The sequence below is a fragment of the Gavialis gangeticus genome, unplaced genomic scaffold (genome assembly GCF_001723915.1).
Source record: "Gavialis gangeticus isolate Ggan-Ray unplaced genomic scaffold, GavGan_comp1, whole genome shotgun sequence".
NCBI lineage: Eukaryota > Metazoa > Chordata > Crocodylia > Gavialidae > Gavialis > Gavialis gangeticus.
The window spans coordinates 63,682,804-63,708,474 of NW_017729034.1; the positions used below are offsets into that span (position 1 = coordinate 63,682,804).

General features: G+C 40.8%; 1 protein-coding gene across 1 annotated transcript in view; it reads left to right on the plus strand.

The window, feature by feature from the left end:
- Nucleotides 1–25,671, plus strand: part of RPS6KA2 (ribosomal protein S6 kinase A2) — a 361,817-nt gene that overhangs the window by 86,421 nt on the left and 249,725 nt on the right. Inside the window, exons 2-3 of the mRNA XM_019527256.1 lie at nt 12,534–12,650; nt 18,707–18,788. Coding sequence (XP_019382801.1) covers nt 12,534–12,650; nt 18,707–18,788 — 199 coding nt within the window. The remainder of the gene's footprint in view (nt 1–12,533; nt 12,651–18,706; nt 18,789–25,671) is intronic.

Consider the following 25,671-nt stretch of genomic DNA (forward strand, 5'->3'; position numbering starts at 1 on the left):
GCTCAAATGTTGCTTGGTGTTAGTGCTAGCTCAGTTTTGGAGCAGTGACACCTTAAGGCTGAAAACCTTTTCTGATTGTCACCTACCTGCACAGCTGTGACTTGCCACTAGAGGGCTGGTGAGTGGGAGCCAGGCTAGGAGCTACTGCAGGGCAAGTGAGCCAGGACAGGCTTCTCTCCCTGCTCTGGGTGGATCAGATAAACCTGTCCTGGAGTGGCATAACTTTAAACCATCTAAAATGTAATTAAAACCAGTTTCAGGTGTTAATGTATGGACAATCCAGGCATTTAAGCTCCAGGAGTGACCTAAAATTTATGTCTAACAAGGCCTTCAGTGTAAATGCAAATCAGGTCCCCACCATATTACAAATACACAATAGGTAAAACTACAAACAAGCTCTATTTTAAGGCCATATTTAGCACTTCTGTGGCTAGGGTTAGCACAGTTTTTGGTCTTAAAATTAGCAAGCTCACTCCAAAGACCAAATAAGATTTTATGTGCTAAGGTTCAGTAAAATATAATTCAGTAAAAAGATTTTTTTTGTGATTTCTTAGTTGGTCTGAACCAAGAGTTCTAGAGGATTGCATTGCTTTATGATTCAGTAAATACTTTTAAATGTTTTTGAGTTATACCTTTCTTAACATTTTCCCAGATTAGTAATTGCAACTCATTTCTAAGTACTAACAGTCTTACTTTCTCTAATCCCTCTAACCTTGTTACTTCATTGCTGTGATTACAGCTTTGAATGTGTTGGGGAGTCCAGGCATTCAGGTTGCAGGCATACTGGTCTAGAGGCAAAAGGAATCAGAACTCGTGGTAGAGGTGATATCTTTTATTAGACCAATTAGATTATTGCAAAAATCTGGTTGGTCTAATAAAAGATATCACCTCTACCACGAGTTCTGATTCCTTTGGGCAGTCCAGCGGCTGTTTCTCTATAACAAGTGGAAGAAGAGTTGGGGAAGGGAGGACCTGTGGTTCTATCCTTCCGTATTTGCACACAGCAGCCCAGAAAGTTGGCTATGTGTATGGGCAAGGATATGCCACTGTATAAAAAATGTGGTATTGCCCTCCTCTCCGGTGTGAGCAGAAAACAGGGCAAGATTTTGACTCTTCAGCTGTGTCCTTCCCTTCACTCTGGGCAGGCTATAAAATCAGTGTCTAGCCCCTGTGGTTTGGTGTTACCTGTGTTATCAGTTGTAAAACTTTCCAATTGATTCTGAAGTCTAATGAAAATGGGTTGTTCATAAATAGCAGTGGGGGATCTCAAACTGGACTAAAGTTTGCACTTCAACATTTTGTAATTAAACCTGGAAATTTTCCACTTGTGGAGAAGTAAACAACACCCATCACCAGTACCTCACTAATCTGACAGTGACTATATAGCACTGTGTGAGTGCTGTCTCCACAGATGTGTAGGTGGTTGTTAAGGGTGTGAATAGGCATATATCACACTTGTCACCGGCTCCAATGCCTAATTTGTTATAAACAGAGCCGCAGTAGTTTGTGTAGTCCTTTACCAGGCTCATCAGTCACATGTTGCCAGGTCTCCCTCCCAACTACATCTGCTATGTTAGTGAGTCCCTTGCATGAAATGATTTGATTACACTAGATGATTAAAAGGATTTTGCAGGCAGGGGACTGTGGACTGGACAATGTGCATAAATTCCAAGATACTTGTTACACCCCTGGGCTTTGGATGTGGAAATTAAGACACATGTGAAAGCTGAGACCCCCTTTCAGAACTAAAAGGGCTCTTTACTGTGCTTCTTCTATTTGAGTTGTTAACAGATTCGGTTACTCCCAAACCATCCCTCCCCTTCCACTTGTGTGTGGGTGCATATAAAGCCATATTCTCCTCTTACCTCTGCTTTATCTCTGTTTCCTTTCCTTTCCTTGGTCTTTTACCTTCCTTCATCTCTGCTTGCATTCCTCAGCCACTTCTGCTTTCTTTCCCTACCTTTCTCCCTTTTCAGTTGCCCTAATATAAACAGTCTCTTACCTGTTATTATATCAGTGACACTTATTGCTGTGCTTATCTCATCTGGGATTTCCTACTCGCTCAAACTCAAAACTGAACTTTCTAATCCTTTCTATTACTGTGGGCAAAACCCACTGTTGTCCCTGCTTCTAAGGCTCAAAGCATGGGTGTCCTCTTTGTTCACACAATCTCCATTAACACAATTCTGTCCCTATATGCAGGTGGTTGCTAAAGTCTTGTCACCTTTTCCTTTGAGTAGTATCCCTATATCCCCCCCCCATATGCACTCTATCCCTAATATATAAGTGTATCCTTTGCTCTGTTCCAAAATGCTGGTCCACCATACTTCACATTTTTTTTCTACTTTAAATACTGAAACCATCCTCTGTGCTTCAGTGTCATCACCCTCAGCCTTCAGTTCCTTCTTTGGGTTTCCAAACTATAAAAAAATGACATGAAACTATGTGGGTATAACTGCTTCTGTGATAGCCTTCTTCCCCTCCCCACCCCAATCCCTCTCCAATACAGTACAACTGAACTGTTACAACATAGTTTTCCATTAACTTATTCATAGTGTTGTGCAAAGCTGTAAGCATAGGCCAAGCACTAGTTAATGCTTAATTATACAATTTGGGATTGTTGCTAGATGACATGTCAGACGGTTGCTTCTCTCACTGAGGACCTCAAAGTTACCATATCATGCAAGTGAACCCGAAATAGCAAAATATTGTGTGTTGTTGTTTGCTCTTTTCCCCTCTTTAAACTCTCTTGAGTTGCAAGTTGAGTTGAATTGCAGATTCTCTTCTGATCCCTTCATGCCTGCATTCTGCCATGAACTTTGGACCTTTCCCTGGGTCTGCAGTTTATAGATGACCTAATTCTTAAAAAAAATCAAAATCAAATTCACTATGTAGCTGTACAGTTGCATCATTACGCTATCCTTTATTTGCTGTACTAGGATGTCATGGTGAGCAGTTACCCTTTATCCCAGTCACCTGAAAAGTGCGGACAATTGTGGCAAACACTTTCCTTAAGCTGTTTATCTGCCAAATGCAGCTGGAGCTTCCGTTTTATTTCACAGTCCCATGCACTAGTAAAACATCAACCAGGTGTTTATTCCAGGCCTCAAAGTAGCAGAATACTGGAATACTCCACGAACTGGAGCCTTTTGATAGTATTAGCATTTCCTAAATGATTAGCGCCCTGAATGTATTGCATCTTTGTCTACACTCCTAACACCAGGATAGCTGAGTGCCCTCCTAATCCTTTTAATGCATTTATCCTCACAACACACTTGTGAGGTAGGAACGTTGTGTTAGTTTTACAGATGGAAGACTAAGGCCCAAAAAACCTGGTTTTCCCAAAGTCAGGCAGAAAGTCTGTGCGGGAGCAGAGACCTGAATCATCCTGGCAGAAAACATAAAATCTGATGCTGCTCCAGTGTGTATAGCACACCCAAGTCAGGGTAAATTTCCAACAGTAGCATAACTAAGGGTAGGCAAGTGGGACACATCCTAGGTGCCAGTAGAGTGACCACTTGGAAGATTGCACAGTGGTGGCAGCCAGGATGCAGGGTGTGCTTGGTATTCTTCCTTTCTTCCCCTTGACAACATATTTGCCCAGGACACTGGAAGTGCTAGTAGTGCCTCTGATTTCCAAGGTCCGATCCCTTTAAAATGTTGGAACTCTACCAAAGAAGACAGACAGATATGATGTGGGTGAGCAAGCTGTGGTCACAGCAGAGGGCGGTGTTCCTGGAAGATTCTTTAGCAGAGAAGATGCGTTTACAGAAGACCAAAAAAGTTGTTTTAAAAACTGCTGCATTTTATTAAAACAACCCCCTGTTCTGGGAACTGTGACACATGCACTTTAGGTGGTGTTGACAGACAGGGTCAGCTGGGAAAAGAACAAGCTTTGAATGGGTTGGTGGGAAGTTACTTATTTAGCTCTCCAAAGTTTTCATTGTGGTGGGGGGAGGCTTCATATTGGTCTGGCATTGATTTTTTTTTCCCCAACCCCCCCACATCCATTTTCCCATTGTTATCATTTAGTGTGCTCAGGCTGGAGGAGGACAGCTGAGAGACGTTCCTTTCCCATGAAGTCGTGGGATGAGGAAAAATGGCATATGTTTGTTGAAAATGATTTCTGTGCCTGCTTTCTGAACCAGCAGGGGCTTGTATCTGCTGTGTTGTACTTGTTGAGTATATGCAGTGGCATTTTATAAAAACCATCATATAATGGTCTCTGACTTTTGCTTGTACAAAACCATTGTGTTGGAGAGAGAAAAAGAGAAGGCACTCCATAATGACAAAGGCTGTTACTAGCCAAGTGCATGCTGTATGCACAGATCAGGGAACTGTCTAAATCTGAGTGTTTTATTGACTCCTCAGTAAGAACCAACAGCTGTGGAGTGAACTGCAGATGTGTTTGCAAGAAGCGTCAATTCCTGCTCTGATGAGAGCTGCCCTTGCTTATCCTACACTCTCTGCCTCTGACCTTGGAGCAGCTGAAGCTTTAAAAGAGGTAGAGGTATAAAACTCGAGCTCTGGCATTCCAGCCTCTTCTGTGTAAAATCAGAACCTAAAAAACCAGCATTTTTTTTTAACTACAGCGTCACTTCTGAAGGCTTTAGTCAACTTTTGTAGATGTCATGATACTGTGTTGATGGAATATCACTACTAGGAGCACTGTGAAATGCATTTCTAAAGTGTAACATTTATTTCTTCTAGAATGAAAGGCAAGGTTTCTTTTGTAATATCTTTTATTGGACCAAATATATAGCTGGAAGAGGTGTTCGACAATGTTATGTTTCTTGTACAGACTCACGGTGTAGTCTGGCTTCCTTATTCTTCCTGGTGTAGATTTTCCATTGTAAACAGTGAATTTCAGTATCTTTTGTGTTGTAGTAGGGTTGGACTATTGTTGTAGCTGTGAATGCAGTCTCAGTTCCCTGGCATTCTTAGGTCACCATATAGCTTTTCAGGTCACATGCTCACCTTCAAAAACACGACTTGGTGGAGTATATTGGGAATTAATACCACAAGTTGCCTCAAGTCCTTTTCAAAGATGCAACCCAATAACACTTAAATGAATGCTCCTGTTCTTACTTGTTGTATCACAGAGCGGCATTACTGAGTTCTTGTCCTTTAACAGGGTGACTCACTTCAAGATTGTTTTTTCTTAAAAAATTCTCAAATGTGTTTGAGTATTTGTGGATTGCCACTGTATGAATAAGACTAGCTAACTGTACTTTCTTGGGAGGCCAAATGGTTGCACATTTGTTCTATTCTTTTAACTCTTTGCTTCAATATTATTTTTTACAATCAAAAAATAGGTCAAACTCAAACTTGAGTTGGTTCCCTAACCCTGGACCTCCTCAAGTCGATCCAGCAGAATGCAGCTGTGTTTTGGTTCTTGTGGTTTCTCTTGAAGCCCTGCTTTGGCTTGAAGGTTTGATTTTAATTGGGTTCACCTGAATCCTGGTTATTAAAAAGAAAAAAATAATAATTTAAAAGCATAGAATCTTCTACTTGGCTTTGCACTGAATCACGTGAAACTCTATATTTCGCATAGCTTAAAGAAAACCTTAGAATCATCCAAGCTGAAAATCATTACATAAACTTAGGCTGAGTTGCCAGCTAATAATGAAAAACCCAGCAAGTCAAGTTCTTATTATTGGAGGTTTGAGTGTATGCTTGTGTGTTTATTAAATAATGAAAATGTTGCCTAATTTTAAGTACACATTGTAGCTTGTGTCAAGAAACATGAAGAAGCTTTAAAACTAGAAAGGGCCATTTATAAACATTTAATCTGACCTCCTACATAGTAATCGGAGGTGAAAATAACCAGTTCCTGAAATAAGTCTAAATAGAAACGGGATAAGAAGGAAACAGGTATGGAATAAAGTAAGTCTGGGGTAGAGGGGAAGGGAGTGTCAGGTATTTTCCCTTTGGGAAGAGTCCTATAGAACTTGGGTTCTATAGGGCTGACTCAACAGGGCTTTATAGAAACAAGATTAAAGAGAGACATGTTAGTGTTCTCCAATTAATGTTTGGTAAGGATTATCGACCCACCTGATGGGCTTCTACACAAAGGGTACAGTTTTCTGTTAATGTCTATAGGATGATTTTGAAAAATCCCATTTCAAGATTATCACTTTCTACTAAAATACTATAAGGTATTTTCTAGACTAAAATTCTGTACAAGTTCCTGAAGTATTGTCAACCTCCTTATACTACTACTTACTCATTAACAGGCCAACTTGAGATTTGGCACAACTTCCATGGCTTCCTTGCAAGCTGTATGTACTTACACAAGAGTTCAATCTGATCTAGTTCACTGTTGATGAAACAAATATTTAAACTGATGTTTATGGTCTTAGTGCCCAGTTTACATCAGTTCACAATAGGGCAAAAGACAGGCCTGTTTTATAAACCATTCATCACTGGTGTTTTCTTTTAGAAATTCTCACTTCAGCTGCTAGAGTTTGACTTGGGTTTGCTAGCAGAAGTGTTTCATTTATTCCATGAATACCTGTCCTCAGAGAACTGAATTGAGGCTATTAATTTGTTTTATGTACTAGGTGGCACTTGAATTGTCTTTGATTTGACACTAAGATTGTTCCCTAGTAACCCAAGCCAAATTGGAACCCGTAAAATCAAAATCAAAAGCTTCACTTACTGATATCAATAACTTGTCTCATCTACTCTGCACATCAGAATGTTTGCTTTTAGAGAGGATTTCAACCAAATAAGTTTGTTGGTACATTAAGTAACAGTGTTGCTACAGCATATTGCTTTGTCTGTGATGCTTGGAAGTGATTGGTCATGATTTGACATGTGATTTGAAATTGATGAATTCTGTATCTTAAATTAGGGATTTGAGTCACCTCCTCACCTGAAGGATGAGGTCACTGAAAGTAGAAAACTGAGGTGAGCCTCAAAGTTTTTCAGAAAGTAACTTCTCCAAGTTGCTGACTGGGGGCTGTGGTGCAGGCAGGGCATAAGACTGCTTATTTGAAGAGCAAAGAACCACTGCAGATATATAGACAATTTTTACAGGTACTCCATGTGCCTCTTCCCCCAACACACACAGCAATGCAAGGAGGAGTTATGTTGCAATTGGATGTGTTCCCTATGGTTGCTCACAGGCAGCCATGGAGTTGTTCTTTCTCCAAGGTTTGTGTGTAAAATAAATAAGTAAATAAATAAAAATCTGGGGACTAAACTGAGATTGCTGCCACGGAGAGGAGCTAGTTCCTACCTTTGCATTTTGCTGAGCTCCAAAGCAGGAGCATCTGCATTATCCACCTCTGCATGGGGCAAAAGAAAATATGTTCTCCTATTTCACAAAGGACAGTACACTTGCAGAAAAGTAGTTTCATTTTCATTCAAATCCTTCAGGGTGCACTGGGAATCCAAAAGTCCTACTGATTTCAGTAGGATTTTCAGGGTATGCAGTAGTGTAATGCCAAGCCTTAAATCATCAGCTTCCCTTTCCTACACTAGGCAGACAGGCACTCTGCTCTTTCAGATTTCATAGGCATTGGGGTTGGAAGGGACCTAGCAAGATCATCTTCTGTCATCAAGGATTCAGGCTCATCTCTCTGTGTGCACATTTGATTGCATGTGGTTATATCACATGATTTCTGCAGGCCGCTGATAACATCCATTTTACTTATGTCACTATTTGGATCCTCTGTTTTGTGCAAACTTAAATATTTACTGAAGTTTATAGAAGATTTAACTCAGTTGAAGTCAGGCGCATCCTTTCATGTCAGCAGGGGGCAGAAGGACTGGTCACTATATTCACAGCTGTTGGCAGATGGAACTGTGTAACTTTTTCATTTTGGTTCATCCAGTGAATCAAAACCCACATTGAAAATTCTGCCTGTGAGATTTCATCAGCAAGAAATCCTGTGTGCTGAGATCCCCTCCTCACTGTGTGTGCCAATAATGGTACACCACAGCTGGATCCATTGTCCGCTGAAGGTAATGGAAAGATATAAGGTACAACCCTACCTTATGCCTGATTTCAGACTAACACTCTCTGTGCTAATGGCAAGGTTCCCTTTGACTTCAGTGGGTGTTGGTCTAGGCCATCAGATCTTCCTCCAAGACTTGCTTTGCCATCCCCTCAAATTTATATTGTTGCAGATCTGGGTTTAGGAGGGTAGAGAAATTACACCTTTCCTCTGCTGCTAGTTAATTTTTAATTAATAACTAGTCCCATATTTGTGATACAGTTAAGAATCTTTTCTTTATTCTGCATTGATTTTGGGGGGTTATCAATCCAGAAATTTGTCTCAAACGTTCTGTAGCTTGTACATACTGGCTGCATCTACATGAGATGCTGACTGTAGTTGTTACTAGCATTACTGCACAGTACTGTCCCTGCATAGTTTCTTGGTGACCCTGACTGTGCAGTAGCTTGTTACTACTGTGCAATAGCATCACATGGGTGCAGTAGCATCACACTTCATGCCATGTGATGCTACTGCACAGTAGTAATGAGCTACTGAACAGTCAGTGTCTTGTATAGACATGACCAGTGAGTGAAAGTCACCTTGACTGTAATGAGCAACCTCTGACATGCAGTTATACAATTGATTAAATACCATTTGCTTTCTTCACCTTGGCCACAGTGCTGCCAATTCTGATAGTATTGAGTGATACCTGGTTATACAAATAATCCAAATGCTTTCAGTGGGAGTGCTCCCAAAGTAAGGTGCAGTGTGAGCATCACATGCAGCTGTGAATTAGGCTAAACAGCACTCGTTAAAAAGACAGAACACCCATGAGGTAAGTTGTAAGGTATAGCTCACTGTGATAAAGCCTAGGGGAATCTGGTCCTTGCCCATCCACTAATCCAATTCAGAGTTTGGCCCTGATTAACTGTATCAGAGAAATGAAGTGCTCTAGCAAGTACTACATATTGTGCTCTGTTAAGAAAGAGTGAATTCGGAAGACATGATGGGGGAAAAATCAGATCAATAAATAGTTTATATAAACACCCATCCACACACGCACATACAGAGGCTCTTTTAATAACTATTGTTCAAATGTTGATGACACTTACAGTGAGACAGTTAGCTGTGTTAGTCTGAAGTCAGAAGGCAGGGTAGATACACACCTTTATAGACTAACTAAATAAAATACATACAGAAAGCACTACCTTTTGTGAGCCCAAGTTTACTTCATCAGATGCTGTGAAAGGATGTGCAGAAAGCAGAGTTTAAGGAGAGAGAAATTAGAATATAAAAGACAAGGGAAAGAGAGAGAGAGAGAGGGGACGAGGGCAATGCTAAGAGAAAAGCAAATGATCAGTAAACACAGAAAAACCAAGCGGGTCACAAAAGATAATCCAGGTAATGAATAAGAATCCATAGTCCCTGTTTAAACCATACTAACGCAGTCCAGTTTGTGGATGATATCTCATTCCAATTTCCTGTTCAAACTGATCTTAAATTTGTTTTTGCCTGAGAACAGCAATCCTGAGGTCAGTGATATAGTGTCCATGGAGATTAAAGTGTTCTGCCCCAGGCTTCTGTGTCTTTCTGCAGATGACGTCAGATCGGTGTTTATTCATTCTTATACATTGGTCACCCTGAAGCTCCTGCATTGTAAAAATACATAGAATGCACTGTTCAGTTAAAGAATTAACCACCATTAAACTTTTTTTTTCCCGAATAACTTGCCTTCAGAAGACTCCTGGTTCATTGTGTAGTGAAATGATAAGCTGTATTCCCAGCCAACTACTTGCAAGATTACATTTTCCTATCTGAATATGAATTATTTTATAGAGGAAAAGAACTTTTAACTTCCTTTTAGTAATGTATTCTATTGTAATTAGAACTAGTTTATAGTTCTGTGATGTTTTCCTTTTAAGGTGGGTTTGAACACTCGGTGGAGCTCAACTGAATTTTTAATAGTGTTATTTTTAGCCTTCATTTCAGTTTCCATTCTTCACATCCATGAACAAAGTTCCAGGTTGCTAATGCCATGTGTAGTCTGCTTATCTAAAGATATGATTCTTGGATTGTCCATGGCTTCTCTCTTTGAATCACCAGGGAATTGCTATAATCTCACCAGTACATAGGAGCTTCACTGCCAGAGCAAATGTTTTTGAGCCTCCATTTTGTATGGGGTTGAATACCTCCTCTTCCTATTCCTCCAGCTGTCATTGTATTCAGCTGATCTTGGGGAAGCTGGCATCTCCCAGGGACTGGCCCTATAGTAATGTGAAATTGTGGCTTAATGCTTTGCTGCCTCAGTTGATTTTCCCCTTTCAGTTTTTTCTTCCTTACACACCTGTATTTCAGTATCAGCAAGCTCCAGCAAGTGATATGCTGGAGCTTGAAGTCTCCAAGTAATTCTGGAAATGTTCACAGGCTCAAATAGTCTTTTCAAGTTTGCTCTTGATTTTGGTGACAAAAAGTTGCATCAAAATGTTAATCAGATGCCAACAACCATTTTTGGGCAACTGACCAACAATACAGACATAGTGTTGACTTGCCATTATTGGCATAGCTAGTGACCCTTGTGTTCTTCCATTCTTCCTGCTCCATTTTAGTAAGGAGGCCAATTATAGAAATACCCAAGAACATCCTGCTTGCTTATAAGAACACAGCAGGCAGATATGAGAGGTAACTTGACGTACCTTTGAGCAATTTGAAATTAAGCCAAAGTAAAGCAGAATAATCTTCCATAGGAAGTGGTCTAAACCTTATTGTTTGAGGCATTTAGAACTAGCCTAGACAAGTCAAATAAGCTAATAGAGGTTTATTGGGGGGGGGGGCATTATTCATCTCTAAAATCTGTGATCCTCGGATTAAAAAGGTAGATCTAATTTTTTGTGTAGAATTTCCTCTTAAACAATCTCTTTTCTCTGATGTTAATTAAATTGTTTTGTGATTAAAATCCTGGCTTATTAAAAAGCTATGAATTAATTATGCACTGTTATTCCCAGGGAATAATAGATTTTGCTAATATTCTTTCAGCCAACAAAATTAGCACCATTTTAAGGATTCAGTTCCTGCAACTAAGAATTCAAGGTAAAATAATAGCATAACAGAAAATAAGCATAAGGTTGTAGGTATATGATGCTTCAGTTCTCTATGAAATCATTTTCAGTCTGTCTATTTATAGTTTTAATTTGCTAACAAAGCTTGAATGAATAGGGAACACTGAAGTTGAAATTCTGGTCCCAAAAAGTCAATTAGAGTTTTGCTTTGGGCTTCAAGGAAAGAAGATTTCATCCAGGGTGTTTTGCAGGCAGAATGAATGTTTAGTGAAGAGAGGAGTCGGAAAGATGTCAGTTTGATGTGAATTAAAGTAGGATTGGTTTTGTATGTACAAAGTTTTGTCTGTGGAATGATTTGCAGAATCAAAATGTATATGAGTACATTTGGATCCATCCCCATTTCATCTAGGTTTGGACAGAGGATTTTGGTTTTAGACAATTTCTATATGATACACATCTTAGCAAAAATATGGGATTATTTGGGTTTATTAAGTCAAACTTTTTTAGTTCAGATCCAATACACAGTTGATCCAAACCCCAAAGTTTAGGTACTCACAAATGTTTCTGTTTAGCCTCTCTATTCTTCCTTAATCTAGCAGCTGTGTGTTTTCCTAAATTACATTTTAGTTTGTTTTATTAATTCTATACTGTGGGAACATACAAAAATGGGGCAAAAAAAGAACGACAGGTTTGTTGCATGCAGAGATGAGACGGGCAATCCATCTGCATTGATTTTGATTATGAGCAAATGCTGTAAAATACACTGTCAGATGTGAGGATCAAAAATGATTGGTTTGTAGGAAGTCTTGCATCTAATAAAGAGCACTGTCATAATTTTTTTTAAAAAAACACATGCAGACGGTGAGTTTGAGATGCTTCTGAGGCTCATACTGGCTAAAATGAGTTTTATGCAAATCAGAGTTGAGTTAGGTAAAACTACACAATACAGTGTATCATAGTAGTAATCGCAGCAAATTTAGAGCCCCATCTTGGCCACCTCTTACATTATGTGGAATGCCCTCATCCTACCAAGGTCACAGATTTGATCCCCAGTTGGACTAGATGATCTCTTGAGATCCATTCCAGCTTTATTTCTCTATGATAATTTGACTTAAGAGGAACTCACTGAATACCTTGGCACATGAGAGTCTTTGTAAGATTTCAATAAATCCAGGCAGGCAGTTATTTCATAAACACATTTTGTTTTGTGCTGCTGCTAATTTACTTAGAGAAAGCATTCACCTATCATTAAGTGTAGAAGCTTGTACTTCAAAACAGGGCTGTCCAGCTAGCAGCCCACAGGCCACATGTGGCCCACAAACAGATAGCATTTGACCCAACAGCAACTGCCTTTCTCACTCCATTGATGATAATGGAAATCCTAACACAATTTGTATTAGAAAAGGCATCCTTCTTACTATCTGAAGTTTCTGACAATTGGTAGCTTAATGTGATAGATCTTAAATAAGCATTGTGTTTCTTTTCACTTGTCATAACAGCTTTAATGTTTTATTTGTCCTTTCTTTTACAGGAAGAAGGGATAGTGAAAGAAATAGACATCAGTCATCATGTAAAGGAAGGTTTTGAAAAAGCGGATCCGTCACAGTTTGAGTTGCTGAAAGTATTGGGACAAGGTTCTTATGGAAAGGTAAGTGTACTGTATGTTGTCATTTGAAACAGCAAAAGATAGTTAACCAAGTGAGTCCAAAGGTAGGCAGAAGGCAGTGCAGGGTGACCATCTTACAGACCACTCAAGCATTGGCAAAATATATCATCATGGCCCTAACTCTGATTTGAAATGCATTAGTGCCATCCAATCGAAATAAATTAAGCTGCAAAGACAGGAGAACAGAGTGAACCCTTTCCTTTTAAAAAAAAACACTCTTTGCTTTTTCCTGAAATCCATAAATGAGATGAGTTGGGTAATATGGACCTGGGCCTGGTCATACACTCAACATGAGTGTTGGGGCTGATCCAGAGGAGATGCAGTAGCATGGTCCCAACCCCTTTCAGACCTTGCTGTGGGAGCTACAGCCAGGGACTTAAAGTCCCAAAGCACATAAGAATCCTTCCCCTCCCTACCCCAACATACTTAGTGACACCTGCCCTTCCCTCCCATTCCTTCTCTCCCCACTTGCCACTGATGTGGGGGTGTGGGTAACCTCCAGACTCCTGACCTTCTCTAGGGGGGCTATGCCAAAAGCCTGAGATGAGCAGAAATAGCAGGCAGTGGGGGCAGATTCCACTCCTTACCCTGTCTCCCTGGGTGTTCCCTGCCAGGCTCAAAGCAGGCATGGGGACGGAGAAACTGTATCCTGCTGCCGCTGTCCCTGGTCAAGCCAGGCTTCCCATGCAACTGCTAGTCTGTCCACTAGCCCCACCCCACTCTCCAAGCTCCTGTGATCTCTCGGGATGGAGGGAGTGGGGTAAGGCAGGGGAGCGAGTTCAGTCTGGGGTTTCCCCAGCCATACTCACTCCCCTCCTTTACCCACCACTCCCAACTTGAAGATAGCACCAGGAGCAGAGCTGGGCTGCTTCAGCCCAGCCCTGATCCCAGCACACGCTAACAGAAATTAATGAAGGTACTCCACTTTGGAGTGCCTTCACCTGAACCCTCATGCAATGAGATTTCATATTGTCATGTGATAGGGGATTTTTAAAGCATTCTGCAGCCATGCACTTCTATCATTACATGGCTGTAAAGCACGTTCAGTAGCTGATCATGTGACAAACCGTCATGTCTGTCAGTGCTCAGAGTGACACTGAGCAAATTGCTTTCCTTCCATTTGTTATGATTTCCCCATATCTAAAGTAAGGTTACAATTTACAGTGTCACCTGAGATGAAAAGTATGATATCACTAAAGACTGTTAACTAACTAATTAATAAAACTAAGATGCTTTTGAATTATCACTTCCCTTTTTAATGTCCATCAGAACCATGTTTGTGCATACGCTTTGACTTCTGTATGGATGCCATGCATACATGATTTAAACAAAATACAAAGAGTAAGCTTTCACCTAAATTATTTTCTTTGGTGCTTTAACCACAAGATGATTTTTCTTTGCTAGCTAGGTAGTGTTAAATGGGGATATGAGGTAAGGGGAAAAAGGAAGAGAAATTCAAAGCTTTATGTGAAGTTCTCTGGGTAAACCAACCAGATTTCTGTAGTCTAACTGAATGAGATTTCCAAACTTGTGTAGGTGTGACCATCAACCGTTGGCTTGTGTGTCTTATTTACACCACATGCAGAAATCCTAGTTACTTTACATTTCTTATTTTTGCTGGTTTGATTCTAAAAAATATTTCCAAGGTTTAAATGCTGGATTGGTCTGCCTTACCCAGAAAGTGGCCCCCCCAAATCTGTTGGGTCATACAACAGAGTTAATACAGTGGTGAACCAGGTTCTACAATTTTATTCCTGAAAGAAACTACATCCCAAAATATTTCATAAATGTTCCAAACTGATAGCTACCATTGTGGCTGCTGCATCTGCCCTGGAATGAGGGAATTTGGAAACCTTATCATTCACCTCCAGACTTTTGACCCAGAAGACCTCTGAGTTTTCTGTTGTGATTACTTGCACTAAAGAAACATGAAGAAACCAGCAGCCCAGATTAGTATTGGCTGCAGCTGCATGATGTAGGTTTTTTTTTCAGTGATTTTTGCTTTCTTTCAAGATCAGCAGTTAGAACTGCCAGTTCTCATTTCCTTTGTTCCTAATGAACTGATCTTTTGTTCCATTTGTAATTCCTAGCAAAGTGAGTGTAAGCTTCTCATATATGTAAAAAATATCTGAGAAGCAGCTCACATGCCATCTTAGAAAAAAACTGTTCTGTTTTTATTAATAATTGTGTCAGTAGACTGTTTCTGTGTTAGCATTTCATAGATGATATACCTAGTGTCTGCCATTGCTAATGTGCTTTCCCCCATTGATGTATTTACCCAAAGAAAATCTGGTTTCTGGACATAGGGTTCATTCTGTCCAGTTTTCCATCAGAAGGGTGGTAAAGCACTGGAACAGACCACCCAGAGAAGCTGTGGAATCTCCATCCTTGGAAGCTTTTAAGACACGGGTGGACAAAGCCTTGTCTGGGATGATCTAGTTGGGGGATGGTCCTGCCTTGAGCAGGGGATTGGACTAGATGACCTCCTGAGGTTCCTTCCAACCCCAATTTTCTATGGTTCTATGAATATCTGTTTAACTTCATAGGCCAGTAGTCTCCAGGCTGTCAAGCCATTACCCTTCATGACTATTCCCTGTAGTCCAACTCTCCTCTTAAAAGATACAAGATACTTCCTCTGAAGTCAGTGTGGGTATTCAGCACTTCTGAGAATCAGGCCATTTCTTTCAGTATCTAACTTTAGCTACCTACATTGCTTCACCTGAAGGAATTTTCACAAGTCCTTCTGCACTTGACTGTGCCTTTTAAGAATAGTAAGAAGACAACATCATTTTGCAACACAATACATTTTCATTTGCTCTTTTTCCCTTTTGGTTTGATAATTATTTTGATGTCCTCTAAAACAGCACACAATGTTCCTTGACTCATCTCTTCTGGAGGGTAAGGCAGACCAACTTCAATACCCCATGTGACCAAAGAGCTGACAAGTGACTAATAACTTAAGTTGATAATTTTGCTTATTGCAGCCATAGGGGTATTACAGGCTTTACAAGATCATGTGGTGCACAGTGAGCTATTTTTTCTCATCAGTATTTCTACAATTAGAGTTTCATATCCTTGCAAGTATACTGTGCTGTGCTCTTGAGAGTGTACTCCATCTTAAGAAAAGTTAAACTATGATGCTGTCTGTTTTATTGGGTGTTAAAGATGTCATGACAGTTATAGCAGGTGAATATTGATGCCAAAATCTAGTGTAAGTCAAACCTGTTTTGTGACTTTTGCCTTTCTGTCTGAATAATACAGGTGCTACTGCTATGAAGAGCTGGGTGAAAAAGCACAAAAGATTTCTGTGAATAGCTGGCTTTTTAAATCACTTGCCTATGACTTTTTGTCTCATTGGGGGTGGCTGGGGGGGCTGTAGCCACCCCAAAATTTGCCTTAGTCCCCCTCCCCAGCTCCCCCTCCCAGCGACGCGCCTATCTAAGTCCCATGTCTGCCCCCCAGGCAACCACCACCCACCCCACACAGCTGAGCCCACCCTGCTCCTGCCCACAGAGGTGTGGTGCCTTAAGTGGGTATTGTTAAAAAAAAATGAATAAGTATATTTGACCAGAAGTTGTATAGTGTAGCACCCTCAATTTTCTGTCTAGCCTACCTCAGCCCAAACACTGGAAAGGGCTGACACTGCCCCTGCTCGTCTTCCTCTTTTTAGGAAGCAAACACAATTTTGAACAACTGAACTCATCTTAGCAAGAATGTTAATGGAAAATACATTTTAAAGTTGTATCTGTGCCTATAGAAGCCAGATTTTGCACTTTTTCAAATGCAGTTATTACTCCCAGCAAGTACTCTTACGCTTATCAGGTTAGTAAGAGGTAGTTGGCTGTGTTAGACTGAAGTCCAGGCAGAAGACAAAAGGCAGAAGCTTTTTTAGGCAACAGCCTACTTCATCAGATTTCATGGCATGTCATAAAGTAGGCTGTCACCTACAATAGCTTATGCCTTTCTGAACGAGTTAGTGTCCAAGGTTTCACTGTGCCCTACTTTCTACCTTTATTAGATTAGGAAACAGAAGCAGTATCATAATTGACTTGCATCACAGCAGAAAGGGACTTTGGGGTAGTGATCAACTATCACGTGAACATGAGCCGGCAGTGAGATGCTGTGGCCAGCAGGGAAAACAACATGCTGGCATGCATTAAGCGTTGCATCTCATGCAAAACTAAAGATGTGATGCTCCTGCTGTACTCAGCACTCGTGAGACCGCAGCTGGAGTACTGTGTCCAGTTCTGGGCGCCGCACTTCAACAAGGATGTGAAAAACTTGAGAGTGTCCAGAGAAGAGCCACCCGTATGATCAGGGACTTGCAAGACAAGCCATACGAGGAGAGGCTGAAGGACTTGGGCCTCTTCAGCCTAGAGAAGAGAAGGATGAGAGGGGATTTGGTAGCAGCTTACCTCTACGTCAGGGGAGTACATCAAGAACTCAGTGAACAGCTGTTCACCAGGGCACCCCTGGGGAAGACCAGGAGCAATGGATACAAACTCCTGGAAGGCCGCTTCAGGCTCAAATCCAGGGGAAATTCCTTCACAGTCAGGGTGTCCTACTGTGGAATAAACTCCCTTCAGCAGTGTTGCAGTCACCTACCCTGGAAATCTTCAAAAGGAGACTGGACAGTCACCTCTCTGGGGTCAATTGACCCCAGTTGTCTTTTCCTGCCTAGTGCAGGGGGTCTGGGCCCGATGATCTACAAGGTCCCTTCCACCCCTAACAATCTATGAAAAAACATATTTGTCTTATCCCTGCTTACTAGCATAGCCTAAGTAATAAGCAGCATATATCTCATGCACAGAAAACCAATTGGGATCCACTCATGGTTTTAAAAAATCACCAAAAATGTGTACATAGTTTCAAGAGATGGTTTAAATAATGCGTTTCTCAGTGAACAAGTGAAAGAGTGTGCTGTGGGTGGGAAGAGTTGATAAAGTTGCAGGATGCCTGAACCAATACAGGCTAAAATGACTGCCACAAAACTTTGTAACCCAGTTGAGGCTTATTGTCAGTTAATACTTTGAATGCTACCCTTGTTGCTTTTTTGAATTCTGCTTTGCTTCCTATTTCTGCCCAGTCTGAAATAAAAAAGAAAAACTCTTCTCTGAAGTTTTTTTGACCCCAGAATCTGTAGGTACTGGAAATTCACTGAAAAATCCTGCTCATCTTACGTTTCCCACCTCATTTGATGAAACAAAGCATCATGATGTATTGTGAGGCTCACATTGATTTTCATTCTCATCCTGCCTGAGATTTAGCTTTGACACTGGATGATGGTAGGAAGAATTGCTGCACATAGCAAAACAGAAAGCGTTCACTATTTTAACTTTAAAAATGTTTTGCTTTCTTTGTAAATTTGCAGTGGCAGAAGGTGCAGTAATATGAACCTGTCTCAGATATGTGGTAAGGCAAACTGCCCATATGCTAGTAATCAACTGATCTGTCCAATTTTAGTCTTTTTCTGTTCACGCAGACTGTATGAACAGACTTTGATCTGTAGTGTTTTGTAGCCACTGTAATAAGATGTAATTTTGCAATGAGTACCTATGGGCTGTTAAGTGAACTGTTCATTTCAGCTGTGTCTCAGACAACTACATGTTAGACTGTTCATTACTCATTATTCATGACTGACAGCCTAAACTACATGGTATTGTTTCTTCTCTCTGATTCAAATGACTATTCTCTTTTAAATAGGTGAGCACCTTAGGGAATAAATGGTAAATCCTTTGTTTTCATGTAAAGTTGTTCTCAGGTCAATGACATGTTTGCAAATATTGTTTGGTATTATTCACCCTGTAAGAACACTTGATAATACTGAACATATTTTTGTTATGGAAGAGTAATAGGTTATAAAATGAAGCTCTCCAGGGCTAATTTAGCCACTTGTGGGTGAAATAGAAACAAAACATTTTCAGCTATTATTTTTCATTAGAATGCCTAAAGTCTCTGTATCCATTACTCTGTCAAATGTAGCAAATGCTTAGCTCAAAGCATAGTTCTTAGTTGCATAAGATGTCTGCTTCCTGTAGGTATTTCTGGTGAGGAAGATCAAAGGATCTGATGCTGGGCAGCTTTATGCAATGAAGGTACTCAAGAAAGCAACTCTGAAAGGTAAGACTTAAGCCATGAGGCTGATGGCTCCCTCTTTCTTGTACTATAAAGTTTCCTTTACTGTAATTTTAGGAATTATTTCAATTCTGCAGCATAATATGAACTAAAAATACCAAAAGCATGTTTCCTGTCACATTCTAAAATTCCACATCATCAGGAGCTGAACAAAGGCAACCAGGTGCCCACGGCAGAGGGATGCACAAGGGCAGTGATGACTTCTGGTTTGTGCTGTGCCACTAGCGTGATTGTGTGGCTGTGGTGGCAGCTGATATTTTTCAGTTGTTCCCCCAGTCTCCCCAAGTCAGCATCCTAGGTGGCTACCCAGGTTGCCCCATCCTGGTTACACTACTGAGCTGATCTTGATAAAGAGCAAAGGTAGAGGTAAGCGGGGCCTGATTTCCCCCCCGCCCTCCCCCCCCAAAGGGCATCATCCTGACCACCAAGTTTTCAGTGGACTATTGCCCTGCAAATAATTGCATCTGTTATTCTGTGCTCCAAGTTATTTGCAGATGCAAGTGAGGAAACATTTAGTAAACCATTTGGCAGCACCCACAAATCAACCAATAGGCCTGAGTTTATATTTGCCCTTCTGATTACATTCCATTCAGACTGATTTTAAGTACCAAATAGGAAGATGATTCTGAAACTTGGACCATTGCATTTTTATTAAAAAACAAGAATCTTTACTGTTGTTTCTGATGGCTTTAGGCTTTGAGAAAATCCACTATGCTGCTGTTGCTATCACCAAAAGATATGGTCGCACTGTGTGTTCATAAGGAGTAAAATGCTTGTGCAAGCAAAGCTGTGCAATGATTGCTATGAAAAAAGATAACATTAACGAGAAATAAACGGTGTTGTTCCCTGTATAATGCATGCCATAACTCAGGCTAAGTAGCAAAAAGAAATTTGGTTGCCTTTATGGAAAATGAAATGTTCTGCTGTTTTTTCATTTTATTCTTGTCACAACTGTTCAGATAGACTTCACTGAATTGATTCCATGTTATCTTTGTTGGCCGTACTATATGGGAGCCTGAGAATAGATAAGGAATTTGGTATTTGCTAGTTCTGCATCATTTCTTGGCTGTTTTTAATAAGGGTTATTTATAGGCTCTCTGGGGCTTCTGTTACTTTGCATCTGCGTGGTGCTACTTTCTCTTGTTGAAATACTTTTTACACTTGCATTTATTTAAATTTAACTCTATTGGCTTAAAAAAAAGGCCCTCTGTCAAGGATTTTTCATTATGTAGATGAAGACCTGTGGGATCAGACTTTCAGTTGACTAAACTTCTGTGTGCTTCTGACTGTCTGCTTTACAGCTTGTGTGTAGACTTCAGTTGGGAGCAAGCCAAGACAAGTGGGATGTTGGTCAGTCATCTAGAGGGGACTGTCAGCTAAAGTAGTCCCACCATATGTAGTTCGCAGGTAGTGCAGTAAACATGACACCTTGGGTGGAAAAAGGGCTAGGTATTGCCAAATCAGTTCGAGCTCCCCCCGGAAAGGTTCTGTCACCTAGCAGTATTTGATTAGCTACTTGTCCCAGCCAGACCTTCCTTCAGGTTGACAGTAAGAAATACATGTTCCCCCTTCAGCCTCACTCAACTATGTTGGCCTAGCCCTGACAGCTCTTGCAGATAAAGCAAGGCAAGACTGATTGAATTCACATCAGCTCCTCACCCTCTCCCTTTCTTGTTCAGTGAGGTTGATATATCCCATGGCATGCCCAGCCTAAGATGCTTTGGAGGGAACTAATTTTTAGAAAGTTGAGAACACTGAATGTAAAATCCTTCTTAAGTGTTCAACTGGAGAATCCAATGTCAGTGGTCAACCTAGAAAATGTTGTTGAAACTATCTATAGAGTAGATGTTAAGTGGCTGATGACAGGGCACAAGCAGTTCTTTCATATGCCGACCAAAACAGGTAAATGTAAAAGTAAGCAGCACTCAGCACTCTTTCCAGTGTCAGGCTTCTTTAAAAACAGTAATTTTAAAAATGATGAAGTAGCTGCTGATCTTTCATTCAATTTAGAAGTATATTCCTGCAAAATAATATGGTGCCAATACCCACTTAAATGTTTCTGAAATGTATGAACATTAAAAAGTGAGAGGGAGTGAGCACACAATCCCTATACTGGAACAAATCCTCAAGTCCTTTTATTTGTATTTTAATTGAACAACATTTTTAGTTTTGTGTGCGTGTTTCCTCACCCTCGTGGAAATTGCTGTCTGCCTTACTCCAGGCACACAAGGCAGATATGCCATTTGTTTTTGTTTTGTACGAACCCTTCCTCGGAGGTAAGAATTGTGCTTTCTCACATCCTGCTACAAAAATGGCACATACTTTGATACTTGGAGGAGAAACAGCATCTGGTTTTGTCTCATGCAACATACGGCAGCCTCACCACTGAATAGGCTGAATTAGTATTCTAGATCCCTGGAGAAAATGGTTAGTAAATGATACCAAATGTCTTGTAAAAGATCTGTAAATTTAGCTCTTTTCACATAAATGTGTCAAGGCTGAGATTATTATAACCTCTGCAGAGGGGTTTGACCTAGAGTGGTGTCAGACCTTCAATTTAACATTTCCTAAGTGCAACTAAAATGCAAGCAGACACATGGGATGTTGTCAGATGTTATAGTTTGCATACGCTAACTCTAGGAAATGTTATACGGTTTTGGAGTTAGAACCTGTTGTGAGCAGTTGCATGTTAAGGGTCAATATCCTCACTGGTGTGTCTAGCTCTGACTTGCTGCTAGACAGCTAGTGAGCAGGGTTGTGGCTAGGAGCTGCCAAGTCTGTCTGTAGCTCCCCAGCTCTCCTGTGGCTCTCCCAGCTCCCCTGCAGATGCCAGCAACTCGACTCCACCTGGCACCAGCTCTCCCCAATTCATGAGCTCTCCTGTGGATGCCCAGCTCTCTGGTTCTCTGTCAGTCTGGGACAGTAGATCATCCATGTGGGGGAGCTGGGAGCAGTGCATCTTGGGCTGCTGGAGGACTGCAAACTTCTCGTATTGGCCCCATGAACCAGACTGATGTTACTGCAATATGAGCTCCCTAATACCAGCCAGAGAGACTCTTCACTTAAAAAGGTGTTACTCTGAGATGCTCAGAGCCCACCTAACTCATCATTTTCTGCCCTATCGCATGGACACTCCCATCTTAAGAGTTGTTGTTTTCTTTTAAGGATATTTTTTCATGTTCCGAGTCAAATCAGTCAAATCAATTCCAAATCCATGAGTCATTCAAGAACCAAAGGTGGCCCTACTACCAGCAAACATCCTCCACCCCAACCTGAGGCTTCAGATGCTTCCAAATCCTTTGGCAGGCATTCCACGTGCAGACCCAAGCCCAGAAGCTTGGGGTTCGGATGTCCCCGAGTTGGCTTGCCCACAGCCATGCGGCTGCAGAAGCAAGCTAGCGAGGAGTCTCCCATTTCTATAAAGTCAGCATGTAGCCGAGATCCTCCCACTGGAAGCTGGTTAGTGGGTAGCTAACAATGAGGCTCTCATAGGGAGTTCTGTCCTCAAGCAGACAAGGATGCAACCCTCCACTACACAGTGCCATTTTAATTGCATTACCTTGGTCATGATATTTCCCCTGCCGTCTTAAGAGTATTTAGCACCTGGGAAGGGTAAAATATAATAACACCCGTGTTCAAGCAGTTCAGCATGTGTTAAATGCCCTCCAGACATTTCCTTTCAGGTGTGGGTTATATCGTAAGAGGTACTGATGTTTAACTGCATTCTAGTTGTTTGTACCTGTTGCAAGTGAATGTGTGAAAAGGCCCCTACAGTCCTTCAGAACCTTGCCAAGTGTCCTATCTTCCTACCATACCTTAATACTCTCCGCTACCTCAAATGCTTGTGATTTTACTCCTGCTGCATGCACTGTGGTATCCCCTTTTCCTTCTCTTTTCTCACACTGGTTGCAAGATGCTCAAGCTGTAGCTATGCTGGGATCTCTCCTGAATCCAGTTTCTGCCATGCTCAGATTGGGAACACACTCAAAATTCCAATTACGGAGTTCATCTTCATCAACTTTTGTACCACAAATTAAGTAATTGCAGATTAACTCAAGGTAGTTGATTATATTTGCAAAATGAGTATGGATGCTACCAAGTTTGTTGATTCAGGCTACAAACTTTTGTTCATTACCATAGGGATCCACATAAGGCAATGAATAAATGTTTGTAGTTTGGGTCACACATATGGGGATGTCAATAGTATCTTCTGTAAATATGCTAACTTGACAGCCACTTTACCTGAGGAACAAGAGTGAAGACAATCCCAGGGTCATGGGGAAAAAGAAAATTAAAAAAGAGCAAGAGTGGAAGTTCCTGTCAGTGAGATTCCATGCAATTTTGGCATCAAGGTTAATAGTTTTGACAGCTTTATTTGATCTTTAAAAGAGGGTTTGATCATCCCTGCCCACCCAGACTGTGCACAGCTGGGAATCGCTTCAACTTGAAGTGATTTCTGTCCCTATCCCTGGAGCTTAAGGTATGGTTATGATGTTAACTGTTCAGATGACACCAATGGAATGTATAGATTCCACGAGACCGTATAAATTCCACAGAGAATCCAGGATGTTCTTAGTCATGATACTCATAACTATTAAAGTCCAAATTTTAAACAACTGAGCTTAAAAAAAACTAAGTCCGTTGCAGTAGATGCCACCTAAGACACTGTATCAAGTAACTGGGTTTTCCACCTGTGCACATAGGTTCTGGGGGCCAGAAATAAAGAGGTCATTCTAATTTCCTGTATTGCAGGGCTATCTGGCTATTCCCATCTCTCCTTGAGGCAGGCTGTAACATTGAGAATGGGCTTCAGACAAGATCTGGCAGATACAGATCGCAATGAGTTGGGATGAAATGTATGTTGGGTGCTTAGGGCACACTAAGATATACTTGCAGAAAGAGGTAAGACGAGAACTAATTTGAAGAGCAATATGTAACATCCCAACACTGGCTGGTCTGTTTTAATCAGGGAAAATTCTGCCCTGAGAAGGAGAAGATTTAATGTATTTTTTTTTCCTCAATGAACTACTTGGAAGATGATTTGTGAAAAGAATATATCCATTTGCTTAAAGAAAAGTAGCTGTGTGTACATTCACATGTGTAGGCAAGTATACTAGAGAATGCCATCTTGAGAAAACAGAAATGTAAGTACCACTGTTAGTATTGATTGCAAAGCAGTTCACAAAGGCCAATGCAAAGAATGCACATGTCAAAACTGTCTCCGAAATATAAAATAGCATCATCATGACTTTTCAGGGTTTTTTGGCCTTGCCAAGGAGATTGACTCGTATACATCCAGATCTTATATTCTGTATGGGTATATTTTTACTTCTTGCTGTTCTTTAGCAATTTCATTCAGAGTGTGGATTCATATTTGGATGAGAGGGCAAAACTTCTAGCTATAAAAATAAATTCTGAGCATACAGCATTTATGGATTCTATTATCTGTTTCTATTCAAGCCAGCTGGGAATTCATATTGCATAAGGTCCTGATAAAATGATAGCCTTGTAACAATTCATAGTGCATCACTGTGAAGATACTGCTGTCAGGCAAAAAAGTCCCACTGCAAAGGAATTTAAGAAAGTGACTAAAAGAGATTTAAAACATCACCTAGTCCTACAGCAAGGCAATAGTGTACAACCTTCCCTCTTTCATTTCCCCCATATATCCAATATACACTGATTGTAACAGGTATACCTAGTTCTGGAGGCTCCTCTGAATGATGTATTTTTTATTTCTTTTCATGAACTGAAATATGACAAGGACTGTACAATGCAGAAATCACCATATGCTGCATTTTATTAAACGTGTGGATCTCACAATACCTTGTTTATCTAGGCCAGGGTGGCCAACCTATGCCGTGTATGCCACAAGTAGTACTGGCAGCCTCTGTGTAGTGTGCAGCAGATCAGTGAGGGGACAGGCAGTACAGTAGCATATTGGGCAGGGAAGACAGAGCTGTGAGCAGAAAGTAGTGCAGGAGATCAGACAGGAAAAGGGGGCTGGAGTCTTACTCAGGGAGCGTGTAGGAGAGAAAAAGATTGGGCCTTCATTGCTCAAGCAGCGAGTTGGGGTGGCAGCACTTGCTCTGTCCAGTGGGAGCTAGTGTGTTTATTGGCATTGGCTGCTTAGATTACAATCAAGGAAAGAATTCAGACACACCAATACATTCAGAGTGCCAGATCATTACCACCCAGAACAAACTTTTTCCTTCTCTGACTACCTCAATTCTGCTTCCTCCTTTTTCGCAACAGACTAAAAAAGAAACATACACAACTTGAAAACGTTGTGGCTAACAGTACTGACTTCATTTGCGTTAAGAAACATTTTACATAGTCTTCTAGTCCTGCCCCTGCTCACCAAGCCTCTTGGTAAGTCACAGCTATGCAGGTGAAAGACAGCTTTTCACCTTAAAGTATGACTGCTCCACTAAGCCAATCAATGCCAATTTAGCATGTGTGCGGCTTACAGCATAAGGTCTAGCAAGGCCCTTAGTCTCTGCTAGGGAGCATTGTTTAAATGATAACTACTGTCACTATACCTATCTACACTGGAATCGTAACTGGGCAATTAATTACCACAACAACTGGGAGGAAAATGGCGAGTAGCCATGAACTCAAGGGCTACATTTTCCATTACTCTCAAACTCCTAAAGGGAGATTAACTGAAATTTGAAGTAATCTGAACCACACCTCTCTTTTCATTATTTTATCAATTTCATATTTGTTATATTGTGTGCACAGATCATGGGCTCATATTTGAGCTGGGCCTGGAAAAACTTTACTTAAATTATAAAAAGAATAATTTTCTGATCAGTGTGCCATGGTACTTGCATATTATAGGACAGTAGGACAAGTTGTGCATGTA